This window comes from Cyclopterus lumpus, chromosome 23 (genome assembly GCF_009769545.1).
Source record: "Cyclopterus lumpus isolate fCycLum1 chromosome 23, fCycLum1.pri, whole genome shotgun sequence".
In the NCBI taxonomy this organism is placed as follows: Eukaryota; Metazoa; Chordata; class Actinopteri; order Perciformes; family Cyclopteridae; genus Cyclopterus; species Cyclopterus lumpus.
Window position 1 is genome coordinate 16368365 of NC_046988.1, and position 22294 is coordinate 16390658.

General features: G+C 48.7%; 1 protein-coding gene across 3 annotated transcripts; it reads right to left on the reverse strand.

Moving 5' to 3' along the window:
- Positions 1-10371: 10371 nt before the first annotated feature.
- kcna1b (potassium voltage-gated channel, shaker-related subfamily, member 1b) lies at positions 10372-14910 on the reverse strand. 3 transcript variants are annotated; one of them, XM_034526247.1, is made up of 3 exons: positions 14719-14904; positions 14068-14433; positions 10395-13422 (listed from the first exon to the last, which is right to left on the reverse strand). In XM_034526247.1, exon 3 carries the CDS (start codon positions 13244-13246, stop codon positions 11756-11758), a length of 1491 nt encoding a protein of 496 aa, XP_034382138.1. In that variant the 5' UTR covers positions 13247-13422; positions 14068-14433; positions 14719-14904; the 3' UTR covers positions 10395-11755. The 3 variants fall into 3 exon arrangements, with proteins under 3 accessions (XP_034382137.1, XP_034382138.1, XP_034382139.1); XM_034526248.1 differs by having other exon boundaries at positions 10401-13422; positions 14112-14433; XM_034526246.1 differs by having other exon boundaries at positions 10372-13422; positions 14068-14910.
- Positions 14911-22294: the final 7384 nt, after the last annotated feature.

Here is a 22294-nt window from a genome sequence, read left to right on the forward strand (position 1 = left end):
ACATCCCCCCTCTTGCCCCCCACTTCCCTCCTCTGTGCTCCCCTCCTGCACCCCACCCGCCTCCTCCTGGCCTCCCTCCTTGTCCCCTCCCTCCTCCCGGCCTCCCTCCTTGTCTCCTCCCTCCTCCCGGCCTCCCTCCTTGTCCCCTCCGTCCTCCTGGCCTCCCTCCTTGTCCCCTCCCTCCTCCCGGCCTCCCTCCTTGTCCCCTCCCTCCTCCCGGCCTCCCTCCTTGTCTCCTCCCTCCTCCCGGCCTCCCTCCTTGTCCCCTCCGTCCTCCCTCCTTGTCCCCTCCCTCCTCCCGGCCTCCCTCCTTGTCCCCTCCGTCCTCCCTCCTTGTCCCCTCCCTCCTCCCGGCCTCCCTCCTTGTCCCCCCTCTCCTCCCGGCCTCCCTCCTTGTCCCCTCCCTCCTCCCGGCCTCCCTCCTTGTCCCCTCCGTCCTCCCTCCTTGTCCCCTCCCTCCTCCTGGCCTCCCTCCTTGTCCCCTCCGTCCTCCCGGCCTCCCTCCTTGTCCCCTCCGTCCTCCCGGCCTCCCTCCTTGTCCCCTCCGTCCTCCCTCCTTGTCCCCTCCGTCCTCCTGGCCTCCCTCCTTGTCCCCTCCGTCCTCCCTCCTTGTCCCCTCCGTCCTCCCGGCCTCCCTCCTTGTCCCCTCCGTCCTCCTGGCCTCCCTCCTTGTCCCCTCCGTCCTCCCGGCCTCCCTCCTTGTCCCCTCCGTCCTCCCGTCCTCCCTCCTTGTCCCCTCCGTCCTCCCGGCCTCCCTCCTTGTCCCCTCCGTCCTCCTGGCCTCCCTCCTTGTCCCCTCCATCCTCCCGGCCTCCCTCCTTGTCCCCTCCGTCCTCCCGGCCTCCCTCCTTGTCCCCTCCGTCCTCCCGGCCTCCCTCCTTGTCCCCTCCGTCCTCCCGTCCTCCCTCCTTGTCCCCTCCGTCCTCCCGGCCTCCCTCCTTGTCCCCTCCGTCCTCCTGGCCTCCCTCCTTGTCCCCTCCGTCCTCCCGTCCTCCCTCCTTGTCCCCTCCGTCCTCCCGGCCTCCCTCCTTGTCCCCTCCGTCCTCCCGTCCTCCCTCCTTGTCCCCTCCCTCCTCCCGGCCTCCCTCCTTGTCCCCTCCGTCCTCCCGGCCTCCCTCCTTGTCCCCTCCGTCCTCCCGGCCTCCCTCCTTGTCCCCTCCGTCCTCCCGTCCTCCCTCCTTGTCCCCTCCGTCCTCCTGGCCTCCCTCCTTGTCCCCTCCGTCCTCCCGGCCTCCCTCCTTGTCCCCTCCGTCCTCCCGGCCTCCCTCCTTGTCCCCTCCGTCCTCCCGGCCTCCCTCCTTGTCCCCTCCCTCCTTGTCCCCTCCGGCCTCCCTCCTTGTCCCCTCCGTCCTCCTGGCCTCCCTCCTTGTCCCCTCCGGCCTCCCTCCTTGTCCCCTCCGTCCTCCCGGCCTCCCTCCTTGTCCCCTCCCTCCTCCTGGCCTCCCTCCTTGTCCCCTCCGTCCTCCTGGCCTCCCTCCTTGTCCCCTCCGTCCTCCCGGCCTCCCTCCTTGTCCCCTCCGTCCTCCCGGCCTCCCTCCTTGTCCCCTCCGTCCTCCTGGCCTCCCTCCTTGTCCCCTCCGTCCTCCTGGCCTCCCTCCTTGTCCCCTCCCTCCTTGTCCCCTCCCTCCTCCCTCCTTGTCCCCTCCCTCCTTGTCCCCGGTGTCTCTCTCGGTCGGGTTCCCCTCGGCGCCGTCCTGTCCACCAGATGTCTTCTGAGGACAGGCCCTGCTCTGGTGTCCCTCCCTCCCACAACTAAAACACCTCATGTCGTCTGACGTTGTGAAACAGACATACACACACCCCTCCACTCTCACTCTGAATGAGGTGTTCAGGGCCCCGTTCCTGTCGTTGAGGACCATGACCAGCTGTCTCCGGTGAGACACCACGTGTCTCTGGAGCTGAGACCTGAACCCAGAGGACAGCTTCCTCACCTGGGAAATAACCCTCCCGTACCTGGACAGTTCCCCCACCAACTCCTCGTCCTCCAGGAACGGAGGAACATTGGACACCGTCACTTTAACCGCCGGTGTGTCCAGAGGAGAGACGGGGACGTGCGTGTCGGACACCACGACTCCGCTCTCCACCACCGCGTCGGCCTTACTCACGCTGTCCAGGAAGACGACCGCGGCTTTGTTCATCCGCACCGCGGACTTCACGCTGCCGTGGCCGACCAGCACCCCCACCGCGAGGCTGCAGTCCTCCACCGAGCACGGGGACCCGGGTACAAGTCGGATCCCGTGTCTCCTGGATAAGAACTGCAGCTCCATGCTAGTGGTTAGCACGGCGAGCAGCGCGCGCTGCTCGGCTGCACACCGACACAAACACACAAACACACACACTACCCCCCGCTACCCGCTCTCATACCCCACACTACCCGGTGAAATAACGAGAATTAGCCACAAAAACGCTCTCAGCTACCACGCTCCTAACACTCAGAGAGAGAGAGAGAGACATAACTGAAATAGAGTGAATGCACTAAAAGAAAAGGCCAGAAGAGCCTTTATGCAATTAAAAGAAAATGTTATAATATCCAAATTCCAATCACAATCTGGTGTATTTTGATAATGTGATCCAGCCCATTGCGCTGTATGGTAGTGAAGTTTGGGGTCCACTCCGTCACCATAGCAACACTAGATGGACAAACACCCCACAGAAGACCTACAGGCAGAATTCTGCAGAACGATCCTCAACGATCAAAGAAAAACACCAACAAATGTATGTAGGGCAGAATTAGGCAGATATCCCCTTATAATAAACATTATAATAATAAACATTATTATAAACATTATCGACAGGCGGATCGGTGCGGCTGCAGCAGTAAAACAGGCGCTGTACCGGTCCGTCTTAGTGAAGAGGGAGCTGAGCCGGAAGGCAAAGCTCTCCATTTACTGGTCGGTCTACGTTCCAACCCTCACCTATGGTCACGAACTCTGGGTCGTGACCGAAAGAACGAGATCTCGGATACAAGCGGCCGAAATGAGCTTCCTCCGTAGGGTGGCCGGGCTCAGCCTTAGAGATAGGGTAAGGAGCTCGGACATCAGGGGGGAGCTCGGAGTCGAGTCGCTGCTCCTTCGTGTCCAAAGGAGTCAGCTGAGGTGGTTCATCTAGTTAGGATGCCTCCTGGACGCCTCCCATTAGAGGTTTTCCGGGCACGTCCAACTGGTAGGAGGCCCCGGGGAAGACCGAGGACACGCTGGAGGGATTATATCTCCCGGCTGGCCTTGGAACGCCTCGGGATCCCCCAGAATGAGCTGGAAAGTGTTGCGGGTGAGAGGGAAGCCTGGGTCGGCCTGCTGGACCTGCTGCCACCGCGACCCGACCCCAGATAAGAGGTCATAATGGATGGATGGACTCATTGTTGGAATCACCTTCAAACAAGTTCTCAAGACACCCTCCATGTTAAAGCCCTCCAGAGCCAAGAGCTGAACCCAGAAAAGAGTCTCCTGAGTCAGTTGGTGCTGAGACTAACAGAACCAGGACCAGGACCAGGACAAGGACCAGGACCAGGACCAGGACCAGTCTCCCACCAACACTGCTTTACAAATACCAGTAAACACCATTATAAAGAAAAGAAAAGAAACATATTTGGAACATTGGAAAAAAGAAACTGAAAGTCAAAGTAGATCAGAATGTTATCTGGACATAAAAAGAGATTATGAACTGGGAGACAGACAGGTACAGGATGAGGGACCACAGACAGACAGACAGGTACAGGATGAGGGACCACAGACAGACAGACAGGTACAGGATGAGGGACCACAGACAGACAGACAGGTACAGGATGAGGGACCACAGACAGACAGACAGGTACAGGATGAGGGACCACAGACAGACAGGTACAGGATGAGGGACCACCACAGACAGGTACAGGATGAGGGACCACCACAGACAGGTACAGGATGAGGGACCACAGACAGACAGGTACAGGATGAGGGACCACCACAGACAGGTACAGGATGAGGGACCACAGACAGACAGGTACAGGATGAGGGACCACCACAGACAGACAGGTACAGGATGAGGGACCACAGACAGACAGGTACAGGATGAGGGACCACAGACAGACAGACAGGTACAGGATGATGGACCACAGACAGACAGACAGGTACAGGATGAGGGACCACAGACAGACAGGTACAGGATGAGGGACCACCACAGACAGACAGGTACAGGATGAGGGACCACAGACAGACAGGTACAGGATGAGGGACCACAGACAGACAGACAGGTACAGGATGAGGGACCACAGACAGACAGACAGGTACAGGATGAGGGACCACCACAGACAGGTACAGGATGAGGGACCACCACAGACAGGTACAGGATGAGGGACCACAGACAGACAGGTACAGGATGAGGGACCACCACAGACAGGTACAGGATGAGGGACCACAGACAGACAGGTACAGGATGAGGGACCACCACAGACAGACAGGTACAGGATGAGGGACCACAGACAGACAGGTACAGGATGAGGGACCACAGACAGACAGGTACAGGATGGTACTTCAGTGTGTAGCTGTAGTTGTGTACTTCAGTGTGTAGCTGTAGTTGTGTAGCTCAGTGTGTAGCTGTAGTTGTGTACTTCAGTGTGTAGCTGTAGTTGTGTAGCTCAGTGTGTAGCTGTAGTTGTGTAGCTCAGTGTGTAGCTGTAGTTGTGTAGCTCAGTGTGTAGCTGTAGTTGTGTACTTCAGTGTGTAGCTGTAGTTGTGTACTTCAGTGTGTAGCTGTAGTTGTGTACTTCAGTGTGTAGCTGTAGTTGTGTAGCTCAGTGTGTAGCTGTAGTTGTGTAGCTGTAGTTGTGTACTTCAGTGTGTAGCTGTGGTTGTGTAGCTGAGTAGCTCCAGACGAGTGCTATTCTTAGCTCAGTAAGAATAGCCTCTCTGACTCAGATATTCTGCAGCCCACAGAGATCCATGTGCTCCTCAAGAGCTCCTCATGAACTCCTCATGAACTCCTCAAGCTCCTCAAGCTCCTCAAGCTCCTCACAAGCTCCTCATGAGCTCCTCAAGAGCTCCTCAAGCTCCTCACAAGCTCCTCAAGCTCCTCAAGCTCCTCACAAGCTCCTCATGAGCTCCTCAAGAGCTCCTCAAGCTCCTCACAAGCTCCTCAAGCTCCTCAAGCTCCTCACAAGCTCCTCATGAGCTCCTCAAGAGCTCCTCAAGCTCCTCACAAGCTCCTCAAGCTCCTCACAAGCTCCTCATGAGCTCCTCAAGCTCCTCAAGCTTCTCACAAGCTCCTCAAGCTCCTCAAGCTCCTCATGAGCTCCTCAAGCTCCTCACAAGCTCCTCATGAGCTCCTCAAGAGCTCCTCAAGCTCCTCAAGCTCCTCACCTTGCTTTCCTTCACCTCCCTTTACTTCTTCTCCTCCTGCTTCAAGTCTCCTCTTCACTTCCTTTCTTTCCTTTCTTTTCAATCCCTGTCATTTCATTTGATGTCATTCATTTCTTCTTCTCCTTCTTTTCTTTTACTCTCATTTCCTTTTATTTCCTTAATTTCTCTTATTTTTAATATTCCTTCATTATTTTATGTTGTTAATTTTTTTCCCTCGTCTTCTTTTTGTTATATTTATTCATATTTAATTGTGTCTCGTGTAATTTGACCGTCTTCTTCAGGTGTTCCTCACTGAAGAAGACGATGAAGACGAGGAGGAGGAGTCCTCAACCACCTCCAGCTAACTTCATGTCATTTAATTAGGGGGAGGGGCTTCGTATTTAGAGATAAAAATCTGAATTTCTGAGTCAAAATAATTTGATTATAAAGTCACATTGAAGAAATAAAAGTCAAGGAATCAGTTAGTTTTACTTCAAGGATGCAAAATATATGAATTATATGACGTTCATAAAAGAAGTCTCTCTTTCTTTCTATATAATATACGTATATATATATATATATATATATTTATATATACGTATTTATATTTATATATACGTATTTATATTTATATATACGTATTTATATTTACATATACGTATATATTTATATATATTATATATTATTAAATACATATTCACGTGTGATTTTGTTTCCCTTTCTATTTATTTCTTTTGAGCTTCTTTTACATAATTTGTTGTATTTTATTATTTTAATTTAAATACATGAAAAATTAAGATAATATTAATCGTAAATAGACAATTTCATATCTTTCAACACTGTTCTGTGTGAGCGCGCTCTGTATTGCATCATTTAAATAATAACACACCATTTTAACCTCTTAACAGAAGTGAAATTCATACGTCAATAATGAAAACAACACAGCAGTCGTATCCTTCAAAGTTTATTGAAACGGTGGTAATATGATGATGTCGTGGCCCTGCAGGTCAGAAGCCTCCACGAGTACATGAATTATTATTATTGTTGTTCTTTATCTTTTTAGATGACCTTAGTCTGAACGAGATGAATGAACCCTAATTCACTTATCACAGTTACTATTAATATCATAGTGATTGTTTTTGAATGTTCAGATCATGTCTCAGTCATTCCCCTTCATCATCATCATCATCATCATCATCATCATCGTCACTTTTAGATGTCCCACTGGTGTGAAACAATGCAGAGTTTCTCGACCCGTTCTATTTTGAGCTTCTTGGTAAACTGACTCCTTTGGGACTAAAATAGCTTCAACAAATCAAACTGGAACTCTGGAAGTGATGATGTGCAAATGTTTGAAAATATATAAGTTACTGAAAATAGGTTTTAATTGCAGTCTTGGGACATAAAACTAATTATAATTGTAAATGAAAGCTTGTTATTGACCTTGTTTGTAATGTAATGTAACGTTACATTACATTATGTAACGTAATGTTTACATAATGTAATATTATCTAAAGTAATGTAACATTATCTAAAGTAATGTAACATTATCTAAAGTAATGTAACATTATCTAAAGTAATGTAACATTATCTAAAGTAATGTAACATTACATAATGTAATATTATCTAAAGTAATGTAACATTATCTAAAGTAATGTAACATTACATAATGTAACATTACATAATGTAACATTATCTAAAGTAATGTAACATTATCTAAAGTAATGTAATATTATCTAAAGTAATGTAACATTATCTAAAGTAATGTAATATTATCTAAAGTAATGTAACATTATCTAAAGTAATGTAACGTTTTGAAACTCAGATGAGAATACAAATACTTTAAAATGTAGTAATTTACTGTAGAGAGCACACCGCCCAACTGGACTAGTGAAATACTTCATTGTAAAGCTGACCATGTCAATATCTTAATATTTAAAGTGTATCAAATGACTAAACCCAGAGATCTCTGAAGTTCAACAGTTAACTTTGATTTATATCCAACAAAAATCAATATAGAAGTTCTAGAGGTTGAGAAACTCTGCTTGTGTCACAGACTGTCATCAGATAATTTAACAGAAATAGTTGATATGCAGCTCGTCTGTAAATTAACTTCTTCATCATTTTGGCAGTTTGAAGCTTAAAATAATAAACTATAAAAACTTTAATCTGAAGGGAAAGGTTGTTCATGTCGTCCTCTTCGCTGCATATCAAACAAAAGATTCAAAAACGTAACGACCAAACAGTCCAGAAAAGATGTTTATTGATCGCGTATCAATCCGCCAGCTGATCCGATGATATGAAAAACTAGAAAACTTCATTTTGGTCCCTTCTGGTGCAGAAATGTGTCCAACTTTGGCCTAAAACACGACGTGAATGAACAAACACACGACTACCAGCTACCCTGATGTTGAAATATGCTTTTTTTTCTTTTATGTGATTTCATCCTTTAAAATAAAAAAAAGCGTGTGACGTTTTTTGTAATTTTGCTCCCTCAGACATGTTCGCAGCATTTCTATATTTCTATACATAAACGTTGTTAAAGGGATTTTTGTTTTCACGCCTCAAGCTGAGCGGTTGATGACACGCGGCTGCTGCACGCAACTCACATATTATTAAGTTATTACCTTCATTATACGACTCGTGGATTTTCTTGCCCTTGAAAGCACAAATTATTAAATATCTTTATGTGCACAAAATAACCTTCCGAGCACAAATTATTATTCTTCGTGACGCAATGTATCTTTTTTCCACGTGATTTATAATCTTGTCCTCATGGACCCACGAGGACCACGAGGCCCACGAGGCCCACAAGGACCACCAGGACCACGAGGACCACCAGGACCACGAGGACCATCAGGACCACGAGGACCACGAGGACCAACAGGACCACGAGGACCAACAGGACCACAAGGACCATGAGGACCATCAGGACCACGAGGACCACCAGGACCACGAGGACCATCAGGACCACGAGGACCACGAGGACCAACAGGACCACGAGGACCAACAGGACCACGAGGACCATCAGGACCACGAGGACCAACAGGTCCATGAGGACCATCAGGACCACCAGGACCACAAGGACCATGAGGACCACGAGGACCAACAGGACCATGAGGACCATCAGGACCACGAGGACCACCAGGACCACGAGGACCATCAGGACCACGAGGACCAACAGGACCATGAGGACCACCAGGACCTCGAGGACCATCAGGACCACGAGGACCAACAGGACCATGAGGACCACGAGGACCATCAGGACCACAAGGACCATGAGGACCATCAGGACCACGAGGACCATGAGGACCATCAGGACCACGAGGACCAACAGGACCACGAGGACCAACAGGACCACGAGGACCATCAGGACCACGAGGACCAACAGGTCCATGAGGACCATCAGGACCACGAGGACCACCAGGACCACCAGGACCACAAGGACCATGAGGACCACGAGGACCATGAGGACCATCAGGACCACGAGGACCACCAGGACCACGAGGACCATCAGGACCACGAGGACCAACAGGACCATGAGGACCACCAGGACCACGAGGACCATCAGGACCACGAGGACCAACAGGTCCATGAGGACCATCAGGACCACGAGGACCACCAGGACCACAAGGACCATGAGGACCACGAGGACCAACAGGACCATGAGGACCATGAGGACCACCAGGACCACGAGGACCAACAGGTCCATGAGGACCATCAGGACCACGAGGACCACCAGGACCACAAGGACCATGAGGACCACGAGGACCAACAGGACCATGAGGACCATCAGGACCACAAGGACCACCAGGACCACGAGGACCATCAGGACCACGAGGACCAACAGGACCATGAGGACCAACAGGACCACGAGGACCAACAGGACCACCAGGACCATCAGGACCACCAGGACCATCAGGACCACAAGGACCAACAGGTCCATGAGGACCACCAGGACCACGAGGACCACGAGGACCATGAGGACCACGAGGACCAACAGGACCACCAGGACCATCAGGACCACGAGGACCATCAGGACCACAAGGACCAACAGGTCCATGAGGACCAACAGGACCACGAGGACCATCAGGACCACAAGCACATGTGCACGAATCTCAACAGAGTGCTTCGAGCCGCAGATAAAAAGCAAAACCCGGCCGGTGAGAAGCAGACTGCCGGACTCGTCGTTTTCAGGTTTACAGGAACCGACCGTTAAAGGACGGATTGTCCCGGGGGTTCAGACCGGCCGTGTTTGAGTCCTCTGACATGTTCGATGCTGCGTTCAGGGACCGTCGAAGAGGTCACAACCTTGGTCGGTTCACAATCTGTCACCATGTTGTACTTTATTTTGAAATGTACGAGTCTTGTAATGACTCAATGTTATTACAGATGTTTCTTATTGGTGACCATATTCTATCCCATTGGCTTTAAAGGGGAACTGGTGTCCGTAATAAGTCAAACTAACTCATTTGGGCTCTGAGAGTTTGCTAGTCTAGCTAACGCAACCTTGTGTTTCGTTAGCCTCAGCAGATCAATAAGGATGTCTTGGATTAAAGAAACATTCTGACATTATGAACACCGTTCAGAGAATAAAACCCAAAGATCGATGCTAATACCTGCACTTCAACGTCTGCATCGGGTCCATTGAGCGCTGCAGCCGCGTGTCATGTGACCTTAGGCCCAAAGATCTGGCCCTAGATTGCGTAATAGTTCATGATCCAATGGGTTTGCCCCTCTCGTGCGTCTTCGTGGCAGGAGAAGACGAGCTGTGGCTTTTCTATCGTATCGGGAGGCACTTCAGTCAAATCTATAATGAGACGGGGTTCAAGGCACTAGAAACACTAATTTTAGTCATATCTATGAAATGTGTTTAATACTTCCCTTCTTCAAACTGTTTTAGAACGCGAGAAAGAAAGAAATTGGGTCGAGAAAATGATCCCGTGCACTCCGTCATCAAAGATCAAAGCTTTAGAGAATGAATTATGTTATTTCTGAAGTGTCATTTTTTGAAAGAGCTCATCAGAAATGTCTCTTTTTTTCGTTTTTTTCCCCTTTTCATTTGAGTTTTTGAGTTTTTTTAACAGATTTTTTAGCAGATCCGGCAGTTATCTCCGTCATGCACCGTATCCTTGACGATAATGATCATCATCATTATCATCATCATCATCATCATCAGCAGCAGCAGCAGCAGCAGCAGCAGCTCCTCCACAACAAGCACTGTAACACTGTAGTCATGCATTGAGTATACGTAGCTATACGTTAGCTATGAGGCCATAATGCTTTAGTATTTTTGACATGCCATGATCTTCCAAAAGAAGTGTTCCTGTTCCCTTAATGCGCTAACATTCAACACGTAAATGCTTCAAAATAATTATAAATAATAATAATAAATAGCCAGTGCACTTTTGGTGAAAACAAATGAGAGAAAAGATTCCAGGAGGAGAAGATGAGGGTCGAGAGAAGAGAAAAGCAAATGTAAAAATGAGGTAACGTCTTGTGCATGCCGAGAGAGAAGAGCCTCCGCATGCAGTTTGGTGCATGGCGTCACACAGGAACCTGTAGCAGAGCCCAGGGTCCTCCACGAGGCGTCTCCTTAAGGTGCCTGGAAAACATCCCGGGACTTTTCCACAAATAAAAACTAAATTCCTGGATGTGCCGCAAAAAAAAGGTAAGGAATAAAAGCCACGATGAACTTGTAATCCGCTCGGCAACGCGACGTCCTCCTCTTGTTCGTTGTTTCTTTGTCTTTTGCACAAAGACGGCTGTCGGGAGATTTATGGATCAATATTGGTGTCACATGAGTTCATTGTTCCCTCGTGCTCTACAAATATATAGGTTTGAATTCACATATGCAACAGTTTGCAACTGCCTTTGATTCAACAGAATGTGGGACCTTTCATTCATAATTAGTTCTCTTGTTTAATCTTTTGCCTTGAGGGAAATTAATTCCCTCTAATTTACTAAATCTTGCTCTTAAATGACTCTTTTATCCATGAAAAGCCCCCAAAACTATATATATTTTTTAAATCTGCCATTCCATAAGTTCCATTAAAGAGAGCAGAGAGTCAAGCTTTTACAGTTTGGTGTCGCACTTCTGTGACGAAGGAGCCCGAGAAGTTCTCTTTAAAGAACGGTAAAGAGACAAAGAGGTCGAAGTCTCGGGGGCGGAGACGCTGATGATGACTTCCTGTCTGGGCGAGCTGAAGGAGTCGTTGGCGACTTCCTGTCTGGCGAACATCTTGCAGACTACAAATCTCCCAGAAACGAGTGAATAAAGTATGAAACCCTTTCCCCCCGACAGGCGCAGATCTTTGTGTTTTTTCTGTTTTCTTGTTTTATATAAATGTAGCACGCGCGCCTTCTTGAACTCTTCGAGTCTCACGTGTTGAATGAACCAGAAGAATTGAAATGCACCGATGGAGATGTGAATATTACAGTATTTACACGTCGGTGAGCAGCTTCCCCGTGTTCACACAGTTCTGGCCGGGCGCCGTGCAGTTGGCAGTCCTGAGGTTGGCTTCCCTGAAGTTGTCAATGCTGTTGTTCAAGTCCTCGTCGATCTCCATGTACTCCGACTTGCTGACGGCCGACGAGCTGCGGCGGCTCGAGTTGGAGTCGGACGCCAGGTTCTGGTTGCTGACGTTGAGCAGCTGCGCCTGCTCCTCGCCCTCCGTCTCTCGGTGGTAGAAGTAGTTGAAGTTGGACACGATGACCGGCACCGGCAGCGCGATGGTGAGCACGCCGGCGATGGCGCACAGCGAGCCCACTATCTTCCCCCCGATGGTCACGGGGTACATGTCCCCGTAGCCCACCGTCGTCATGGAGACCACGGCCCACCAGAACGCGTCCGGGATGCTGGTGAAGAACGACTCCTTCTCCTCGGCCTCCGCGAAGTAGACGGCGCTGGAGAACAGAATCACGCCGATGAAGAGGAAGAAGATGAGCAGACCCAGCTCCCGCATGCTGGCCTTGAGAGTCTGCCCCAAAATCTGGAGCCCCTTGGAGTGCCGGGACAGTTTGAAGATCCTGAACACCCTCACCAGGCGGATGACCCTGAGGATGGCCAGAGACGTGGCCTGTTCCCCGCCCCCCTTGCTCTCCTTGCCGTCCTGGTCGTCGGCCAGCTCCGTCCCCAGCGTGATGAAGTACGGGATGATGGCCACGATGTCGATGGAGTTCATCATGTTCTTGAAGAACGCCGCCTTGCTGGGACAAGCGAAAAACCGGACAATCAACTCAAAAGAGAACCAGATAATGCAGAGCGTCTCCACCAAGAAGAAGGGGTCCGTGAGGACGTTGGGCTTGTAGTACACCGTGATGTTCCCCACCACGCGCATCCGCTGGTTGGGATCCTCCTTCAGCTCCGGCAGCGTCTCCAGACAGAAGATGACTATTGAAATGAGGATAACCATCACCGAGACAATGGCGATCCCCCGGGCGGGCCCCGAGCTCTCCGGGTGCTCGAAGAGGAGCCAGATCTGCCGCTGGAATTCCTTCTCCGGCAAGGGTCGCTCCTCCTCGCGGATGAACCCCTCGTCCTCGCGAAACTTCTCCATGGCCTCCGCGCCCAGTTCGTAGAACTTGATCTCCTCCGAGAACATGTCCAGCGGCACGTTGACCGGCCGCCTCAGCCTCCCGCCGGACTGGTAGTAATACAAGATGGCGTCGAAACTCGGCCGATTCCGGTCGAAGAAGTACTCGTTTCGTAAAGGGTCGAAGTAGCGCATCCTCTTCTTGGGGTTCCCGAGGAGGGTCTCTGGGAACTGGGCCAGGGTCTTCAGCTGGGTCTCGAAGCGCAGCCCCGAGATGTTGATGACCACCCGCTCGCAGCAGTCGTGGTCGGCGTCGCCGTCGTCGGGCGGGTACGGGTCCTGCGGGTGCCCCGGCAGGGTGGAGGTCTCGTCCATGTTCTCCGTGGACACCACGGTCATCCTTCCTGGCGGGCGGCGGTGGGCGGGAAGAGGAAGCGGCGTGAAGCTGAAGGACAGCAGGTCGAAAGAGAAGAAGCCTCTACTGAGGCCGCGAGCTGTGCAGAGCCTCCCTCTCCTTCATCACCATCATCATCATCTTCTTCTTCTTCTTCTCTCCTCATCCAACGCTTCGTCACCTGAGAGCAGAAGCACACGTCTCACCAGCGTCTCGCCTCCATCAAGACGAACGCTTCACTTCTGCTTCTCTTTTTACCGCATACATCAGTATTCAAGTTTACAGTCCTACTGCTCTCTCTCTTTCTCTCTCTCACTCCCTCTCTCTCTTTCTCTCTCTCACTCCCTCTCTCTCTCTCTCTCTCTTTCTCTCTCTCACTCCCTCTCTCTCTTTCTCTCTCTCACTCCCTCTCTCTCTCTCTCTCTCTCTCTCCCTCTCTCCCTCTCTCTCTCCCTCTCTCTCTCTCTCCCTCTCTCTCTCCCTCTCTCTCCCTCTCTCGCCCCCTCCTCCCTCTCTCTCCTTCCCTCTCTCTCCCTCTCTCTCTCTCTCTCCCTCTCCCTCTCCCTCTCTCTCTCTCTCTCTCCCTCTCTCTCTCTCCCTCTCTCTCTCTCCCTCTCTCTCTCTCCCTCTCCCTCTCCCTCTCTCTCTCTCCCTCTCGCTCCCTCTCTCTCTCTCTCTCTCCCTCCCTCCCTCCCTCTCTCTCTCTCTCTGCACCATTACCTGCAGTTCTTCTATAACATGTAACTGTTATATCAACACATGAGTAATATTAATAAACATATAATAATAAATAACAATAATATTAATAAACATATGAAGCTCATACCTGAGATGGAGAGGAAGGCCCCCCCCTCCTCCCCCCCCACACACCTTTTCCCAACTTGGGGTTCAGTACCGATGTGGTTTCTCCAGGATCTCCGCAAACAAAATGAGCCCACTATGTGGTCTTGGTCCACATCCGGATCCTCTCGGCGGAGGCTCCAGACGGTTCCGACCCGCTCAGCTGCAAGAACCCTGAGTGAGCGTTCATGACGGAAACCACGAGGAGGAACCAAGGATCGATACGCGCTCCAGGGAGGACCGGGAGGACCGGGAGGACCGGGAGGACCGGGAGGACCGGGAGGACCGGGAGGACTGGGAGGACCGGACCCTGCAGCATCAGCGTCTCTTTCTCTCTCTTGTCTTTTTTATGCTGCAGTAAAAAAGGAAAACACACCGCGGAGGCTTTTCAAGGAGAACCGGTTCAGGGTCCCGGTTCAGGGTCCCGCGCTGAAGAGGACGCGTCTCCGGTAATTTGGAAGCGTATTGCAGGATTTCATGGAGGGGGGGGGGGCAGGGAGGGGTTAGGAGAGAGGGAGTGAGGGGAGAGGAGAGGACAGGGAGGAGGAGGAGGAGGAGGAGGAGGAGGAGGGAGGGGGGGGGGGGGGTTCGACGCAATGCAGACAGACTGTAAAACACCAGCAGGTCCGGTACCGACCAGCAGCAGGTCCAGGCCGCTCCGGTCCACTTCGCTCTGAAAGCACCTGGTTCTGGATCAACACGTTTAAAAGCCCGTTACGTAACAGCCGCGTGCCGGTCCCGGTCCCGGTCCTGGTCCTGGTCCTGGTCCTGGTCCTCGCTCCCAGCTCGAGCTCCTGACTGGAGGAATCCGCAGGAAGCGGGTGGAGGTGTTTTTATTTTTTTATTTTTCATATCCACATAATTGGCTGCTGAGCAGTTTGCGACAGTCGGTGCTGCACGTCGGTGTGGATGCCCCGGTGTTGCCATGGTAACAGGGCGAAGCAGCAGAGAGCGTTTTCATGTATTTCTTGTTATTTATTCATAAACCACATCAAAGTCAAAATAAAGATTCTGATTTATTATTAAGAAGAATTACGAGAATTACAAAATGTGAGATAATGAAATAATAATTGAATATGATGACTCTATATTAAATATACAAAATCTAAATTAAAATCCAATTATTACAATTATTCTAAATTACATGTATTAAATAAATCAATTATGATGTTTAAAAATACTATGAAATCTAGTAATTCTGAGATATCAATTTAACAAAATGATGTGATGCCAAATTTTGAGATAATAAATCAAAATTAATAGATAGCTCCAAAATATCTAAATCTCTCTAAATCTAATTCAAATATATAATAATTATATTACACATTTATGAAATATTAATGAGCATATATTTCAATTAATGTAACTTCTTTTTTTTATTTGACATAATCGGTCACATTTATGGACACTTTATAATAAAGTGTGCTCACCTGTCAATCATCCTGCTTCTTTAATGACAGACAAACATACTTATTAAATAATTAATGTAATCTATCAGGCCAATATGACAGATGTTAAAGTGCATTTTAAAGGAGACATCTTTCAGCCTTCAACCTCCATGAATATTAATCTGCAGATGAGTTCAATCATAAGAAGTTTCATGGAAACATCTTTGAAGTTATTATGAAACTACTTCCTCCCATATTGTGTCAGGAGACTTTAAATGTTTTTTAAGGACAATGGTTTTCTATATTTTTAAAAAATCTATTAAAAGACCCCAAAAAAAAGTTGTTTTAGCAAAGATGATGCGTTCCAAGCTAACTTCTCCTCATTATTGTGTTATTATTATGATGCACGTGTTAGTTTATAGTCGTTAAATGATCTTTAAAGGAGTCGACTTTGTTCAATTTAGGAAAAGAACTACAGACTTGCGTCTCTCAACTTCCTGTCAACGTCTCTCAGCTTCCTGTCAACGTCTCTCAGCTTCCTGTCAACGTCTCACAGTTTCCTGTCAACGACTCTCAACTTCCTGTCAACGTCTCTCAACTTCCTGTCAACGTCTCTCAACTTCCTGTCAACGTCTCTCAGCTTCCTGTCAACGTCTCTCAGCTTCCTGTCAACGACTCTCAACTTCCTGTCAACGTATCTCAGCTTCCTGTCAACGTCTCACAGTTTCCTGTCAACGACTCTCAACTTCCTGTCAACGTCTCTCAGCTTCCTGTCAACGTCTCACAGTTTCCTGTCAACGACTCTCAACTTCCTGTCAACGTCTCTCAGCTTCCTGTCAACGACTCTCAACTTCCTGTCAACAACTCTCAACTTCCTGTCAACGTCTCTCAGCTTCCTGTCAACGTCTCTCAGCTTCCTGTCAACGTCTCTCAGCTTCCTCTCAACGTCTCTCAGCTTCCTGTCAACGTCTCTCAGCTTCATCTCAACGTCTCTCAGCTTCCTGTCAACGTCTCTCAGCTTCATCTCAACGTCTCTCAGCTTCCTCTCAACGTCTCTCAGCTTCCTGTCAACGTCTCTCAGCTTCATCTCAACGTCTCTCAGCTTCCTGTCAACGTCTCTCAGCTTCCTCTCAACATCTCTCAGCTTCCTCTCAACGTCTCTCAACTTCCTGTCAACGTCTCAGCTTCCTGTCAGCGTCTCACAGTTTCCTGTCAACGACTCTTAACTTCCTGTCAACGTCTCTCAGCTTCCTGTCAGCGTCTCTCAGCTTCCTGTCAGCGTCTCTCAGCTTCCTGTCAACGTCTCTCAACTTCCTGTCAACGTCTTAGCTTCCTGTCAGCGTCTCACAGCTTCCTGTCAGTGTCTCCGGTATGTGGACCAGACCGGTAGGTCGACTCGACCAGCAGGCAGACTGCAGGGCTTATTCTAAGCGTACCAGTACGTTGGAAAAGATCAAACCTCAAAAAGTGGATTTGGTGCCTAATTAAATAAATAAGATTAAGATATAACTTTGTTGCACTTTTCAAAGTAAAACAATGCAAATCATCACACAAATCTACAAATAAAAAACAAACACAAGAGCAACAAAATATAATTTAGAAAACAAATAAAATGGACGAAGAACCAAATGAATGTTTAACATTGTTTGTGTTCATGAGTTCAAGTGAACTGTGTTTGTAAACTACCTTTAGTTTGAAAAACCACCTCCAAAAAATACTTTTTAATCCAGTTCATTCTAATAAATAAATAAAGAAACGAGGGATCACAGAACACATCGGAGGTCTGAATCAGACGCATACACATAATGTGACAAGTCATGCATGAGAAGCACATCTGCTGGCGCGGTCACACACAGGATGTCACGGTGACCTTTGACCCCGGAGAGGATTATAATCCAGTGTGACTTCAGTCTGAAAAACACTTTCATATCAAATAAAACCTGATGTAACACCCGGAGGAAGCCCCGGTGATGTCAGGCAGGTAAAGGCCATTGTATTGTAAAGACGCTGGTGAATTGCATTATGGGAATTGTAGGATCCGGTGCTTTTATAGTTTGAGGGACTTAAAGTCGGGATGTCTCGATGTTAGAAATTCTCCATTTGGATTTAACTCATTGATGACACTTTGTTGTGAATGGAAGCACACACACACACACACACACACACACACACACACACACATGTTGACACGAGCACACAGATGCACTCTCATGATTTCAGCCCGCTGGCGTTCCCTGAAACGCGGCGCTGCTGTTAGACGACACCGGCCGGCACAAAGGAGCTAAAACCGGCCCGGCGTCGGGTTACCGCCGCTTCCCTGAAACTGAAGATGGAAGACAGGGCAGCGGATGCCCCCCCCCCCCCCCCCCCCCCCCCCTTCTCTGGAAAAAGTTGAATGTGCACTTGAACTTCTGAGGACGTTCGTCCTCCGTGTGTCGCAGTCGCTGAGCGTCAGTGTGGTGCGACCGGCAGGAAGAGGTCACAAGAGGTCACGAGAGGTCACAAGAGGTTACCGAGCGGCTGTTTATGAGGACCATAACATTTAATACTTAGTTTTTTTTAAATTCTTAGCTGTTGCATGAAGCCCGGAGGCGTTGAGCATCAATCTGAACTTTCAAGTGAAAGTATATTCATAATTATATTGACTCAAGTAGAAGCAAAAGTACGATAGATACTGACCACCAGGGGACGACTCCTCTGGTTGTATAGAAGTCTATGCTTCATGTGTTAAAGCTGCATTCTCTCTCCTGACCACCAGGGGGCGACTCCTCTGGTTGTATAGAAGTCTATGCTTCATGTGTTAAAGCTGCATTCTCTCTACTGACCACCAGGGGGCGACTCCTCTGGTTGTATAGAAGTCTATGCTTCATGTGTTAAAGCTGCATTCTCTCTACTGACCACCAGGGGGTGACTCCTCTGGTTGTATAGAAGTCTATGCTTCATGTGTTAAAGCTGCATTCTCTTTCCTGACCACCAGTGGGCGACTCCTCTGGTTGTATAGAAGTCTATGCTTCATGTGTTAAAGCTGCATTCTCTCTACTGACCACCAGTGGGCGACTCCTCTGGTTGTATAGAAGTATATGCTTCATGTGTTAAAGCTGCATTCTCTCTACTGACCACCAGGGGGCAACTCCTCTGGTTGTATAGAAGTCTATGCTTCATGTGTTAAAGCTGCATTCTCTCTCCTGACCACCAGGGGGCGACTCCTCTGGTTGTATAGAAGTCTATGCTTCATGTGTTAAAGCTGCATTCTCTCTCCTGACCACCAGGGGGTGACTCCTCTGGTTGTATAGAAGTCTATGCTTCATGTGTTAAAGCTGCATTCTCTCTCCTGACCACCAGGGGGCGACTCCTCTGGTTGTATAGAAGTCTATGCTTCATGTGTTAAAGCTGCATTCTCTCTCCTAACCACCAGGGGGCGACTCCTCTGGTTGTATAGAAGTCTATGCTTCATGTGTTAAAGCTGCATTCTCTCTACTGACCACCAGGGGGCGACTCCTCTGGTTGTATAGAAGTCTATGCTTCATGTGTTAAAGCTGCATTCTCTCTACTGACCACCAGGGGGCGACTCCTCTGGTTGTATAGAAGTCTATGCTTCATGTGTTAAAGCTGCATTCTCTCTACTGACCAGGCCCCCAAAGACACGCCCCTTAAAATGATGCTAATGACCCTAAACAAACAACATGGCTGCTTTAAGTCCTCACACCTGTGAATAATAACTCTAATAATAAACTCTCCATGTGTATTATTAGTGTATTAGATAACTAGACTATTTTTATCTCTTATTCATGTCAAATCTCAATATGTTCACTGGTGGGTGAACAGCAGCTGCAGTGAGGACTATGTAGTACCCCCCCCCCCCCCCCCCCCCCCACCCCATTCATAAACAGGAGGCTTACATAATGACCCCCCCCCCCCCCCCCCCCCCCCCCCCTCCTCCAGAGCTATTTATAAGCCAGGAGCATGCTGGGAACAGAGTGGGGCCGGTTCATGGCGTGCCCTTCAAGACCAACACATGGCCCCGGGGGGTCCGGGCCCCGACTTCAGGGAGCTATAATTAGAGGGGCGGTAACGGACTCCTGAGGTTTATGTTCAACCAAAACCAGAGTCCACAAGATCATATTTAAAATAAATAGAAAATATTAAAGTCTCTAATTGAGTACATTCTTCTACTTTGTAAATGATGGATCGGTTCCATGTTGACGTAATAACAACGTTATGAGTATCGAAGGTTCATTCATAGATTACACGTTCACAAGGTACAAACATCCAGATGAATGATTTCATCAAGGCTTATTTTGGTTCAAAGAACAGACTAGTTTCTGGTTTCACACTGTTTTCACACTGGTTTTCACACTGGTCTCAAACTGGTTTCACACTGGTTTTCACACTGGTTTCACACTGGCTTCACACTGGTTTCACACTGATTTCACACTGGTTTTCACACTGGCTTCACACTGGTTTCACACTGGCTTCACACTGGTTTCACACTGATTTCACACTGGTTTCACACTGATTTCACACTGGTTTTCACACTGATTTTCACACTGGTTTTCACACTGGCTTCACACTGGTTTCACACTTGTTTCACACTGGTTTTCACACTGATTTTCACACTGGTTTTCACACTGGCTTCACACTGGTTTCACACTGGCTTCACACTGGTTTCACACTGATTTCACACTGGTTTTCACACTGATTTTCACACTGGTTTTCACACTGGCTTCACACTGGTTTCACACTGGCTTCACACTGGTTTCACACTGATTTCACACTGGTTTCACACTGATTTCACACTGGTTTTCACACTGATTTTCACACTGGTTTTCACACTGGCTTCACACTGGTTTCACACTGATTTCACACTGGTTTCACACTGATTTCACACTGGTTTTCACACTGATTTTCACACTGGCTTCACACTGGTTTCACACTGGCTTCACACTGTTTTCACATTGGTTTCACACTGGGTTTACACTGGTTTTCACACTGGTTTTCACACTGGTTTCACACTGGTTTTCACACTGGTTTTCACACTGGTTTTCACACTGGTTTCACACTGGTTTCACACTGGTTTTCACACTGGGTTCACACTGGTTTCACACTGGGTTCACACTGGTTTCACACTGGTTTCACACTGGGTTCACACTGGTTTCACACTGGTTTCACACTGGCTTCATACTGGCTTCACACTTGTTTAACACTGGTTTTCACACTGATTTTCACACTGGTTTCACACTGGTTTCACACTGGGTTCACACTGGTTTCACACTGGTTTCACACTGGCTTCATACTGGCTTCATACTGGCTTCACACTGGGTTCACACTGGTTTCACACTGGTTTTCCCACTGGTTTTCACACTGATTTTCACACTGGCTTCATACTGGCTTCATACTGGCTTCACACTGGGTTCACACTGGTTTCACACTGGTTTCACACTGGTTTCACACTGGCTTCATACTTGCTTCATACTGGTTTCACACTGGCTTCATACTGGCTTCACACTGGTTTCACACTGGTTTTCCCACTGTTTTCACACTGGCTTCATACTGGTTTCACACTGGGTTCACACTGGTTTCACACTGGTTTCACACTGGTTTCACACTGGCTTCATACTGGCTTCATACTGGTTTCACACTGGCTTCATACTGGCTTCACACTGGGTTCACACTGGTTTCACACTGGTTTTCCCACTGTTTTCACACTGGTTTCATCCAGCATTCACAAAATCAAAACGTATGAAATCCACGTGATCATGAACGAGAGGTATTGATGAATCAGACCCGAGTTCGAAGCTTCGTGCAGAACAAGTCTCGAGACCTCGGAGACGTTGTGTTCTGGAGGTTTGAGGGACTTTTATTCTCACCTTCAGCCTCTAGAAGCTTCTTTCATTCCATCATCTTCTTCATAAAGATTTGAGGAACTGAAATTGTCCCTTTTCCTGGATCTGTGTTCACCGTCAGAGGGGAGGAGCTACGACCTTGACCGACCTCTGACTTCATTGTAATTCACAGCAACGCGTCCCAGAAGATAAAAGAGAGGAAGGTGAGGAAGATGAAGGAGGGGAAGATAAAAGAGAGGAAGAGGAAGGTGAGGAAGAGGGAAATGAAGGAGAGGAAGATGAAGAGGAAGGAGAGGAAGAGGAAGATAAAGATGAAGGAGAGGAAGGAGAGGAAGAGGAAGATAAAGATGAAGGAGAGGAAGATGAAGAGGAAGGAGAGGAAGAGGAAGATGAAGGAGAGGAAGAGGAAGGTGAGGAAGATGAAGGAGAGGAAGAGGAAGGTGAGGAAGATGAAGGAGAGGCGTCTTGCATAGAGAACCGTCTCTTCAAGGGAAACTTGGTGAAAACCTGCAACAGGCCTTGAAATCCTCAAAGTACAGTACGCATGGAAGTATGCACACTAGGCGGCTTGCTGTGCAGCTGCTGGACTAAACTACGTGCACTCTCGTGCATCAATGTCCACTCACTGAAGCTGAGTTCCGTGTAACTGGTCCCCGTAACGTCGGTCAGAACAGACGGTGTGTGTGTGTGTGAGCCTGACTTCCTGTCTGCAGGAGGTCGTTCGCGCTTCAGAGTAAATACAGAAGCAGTTTGAAGCCGATCAATACTGAGTCTCTGAAGGACTGAAACGTCAATACGCTCACGGTGTCTGTGATCAAGTCTGAACCTCCAGGAGCTTATGGTCCCCAGAGGATGAACAGGTCCACCACCTGGCCTTGCATTACATGACGGTGCATTCACTGTCATTGTGTTGAGGGTATTTTAACATATTTGAATGTATTAAAGGACCTGAATACTTCCTCCTCCTCTCCACCAGATATAT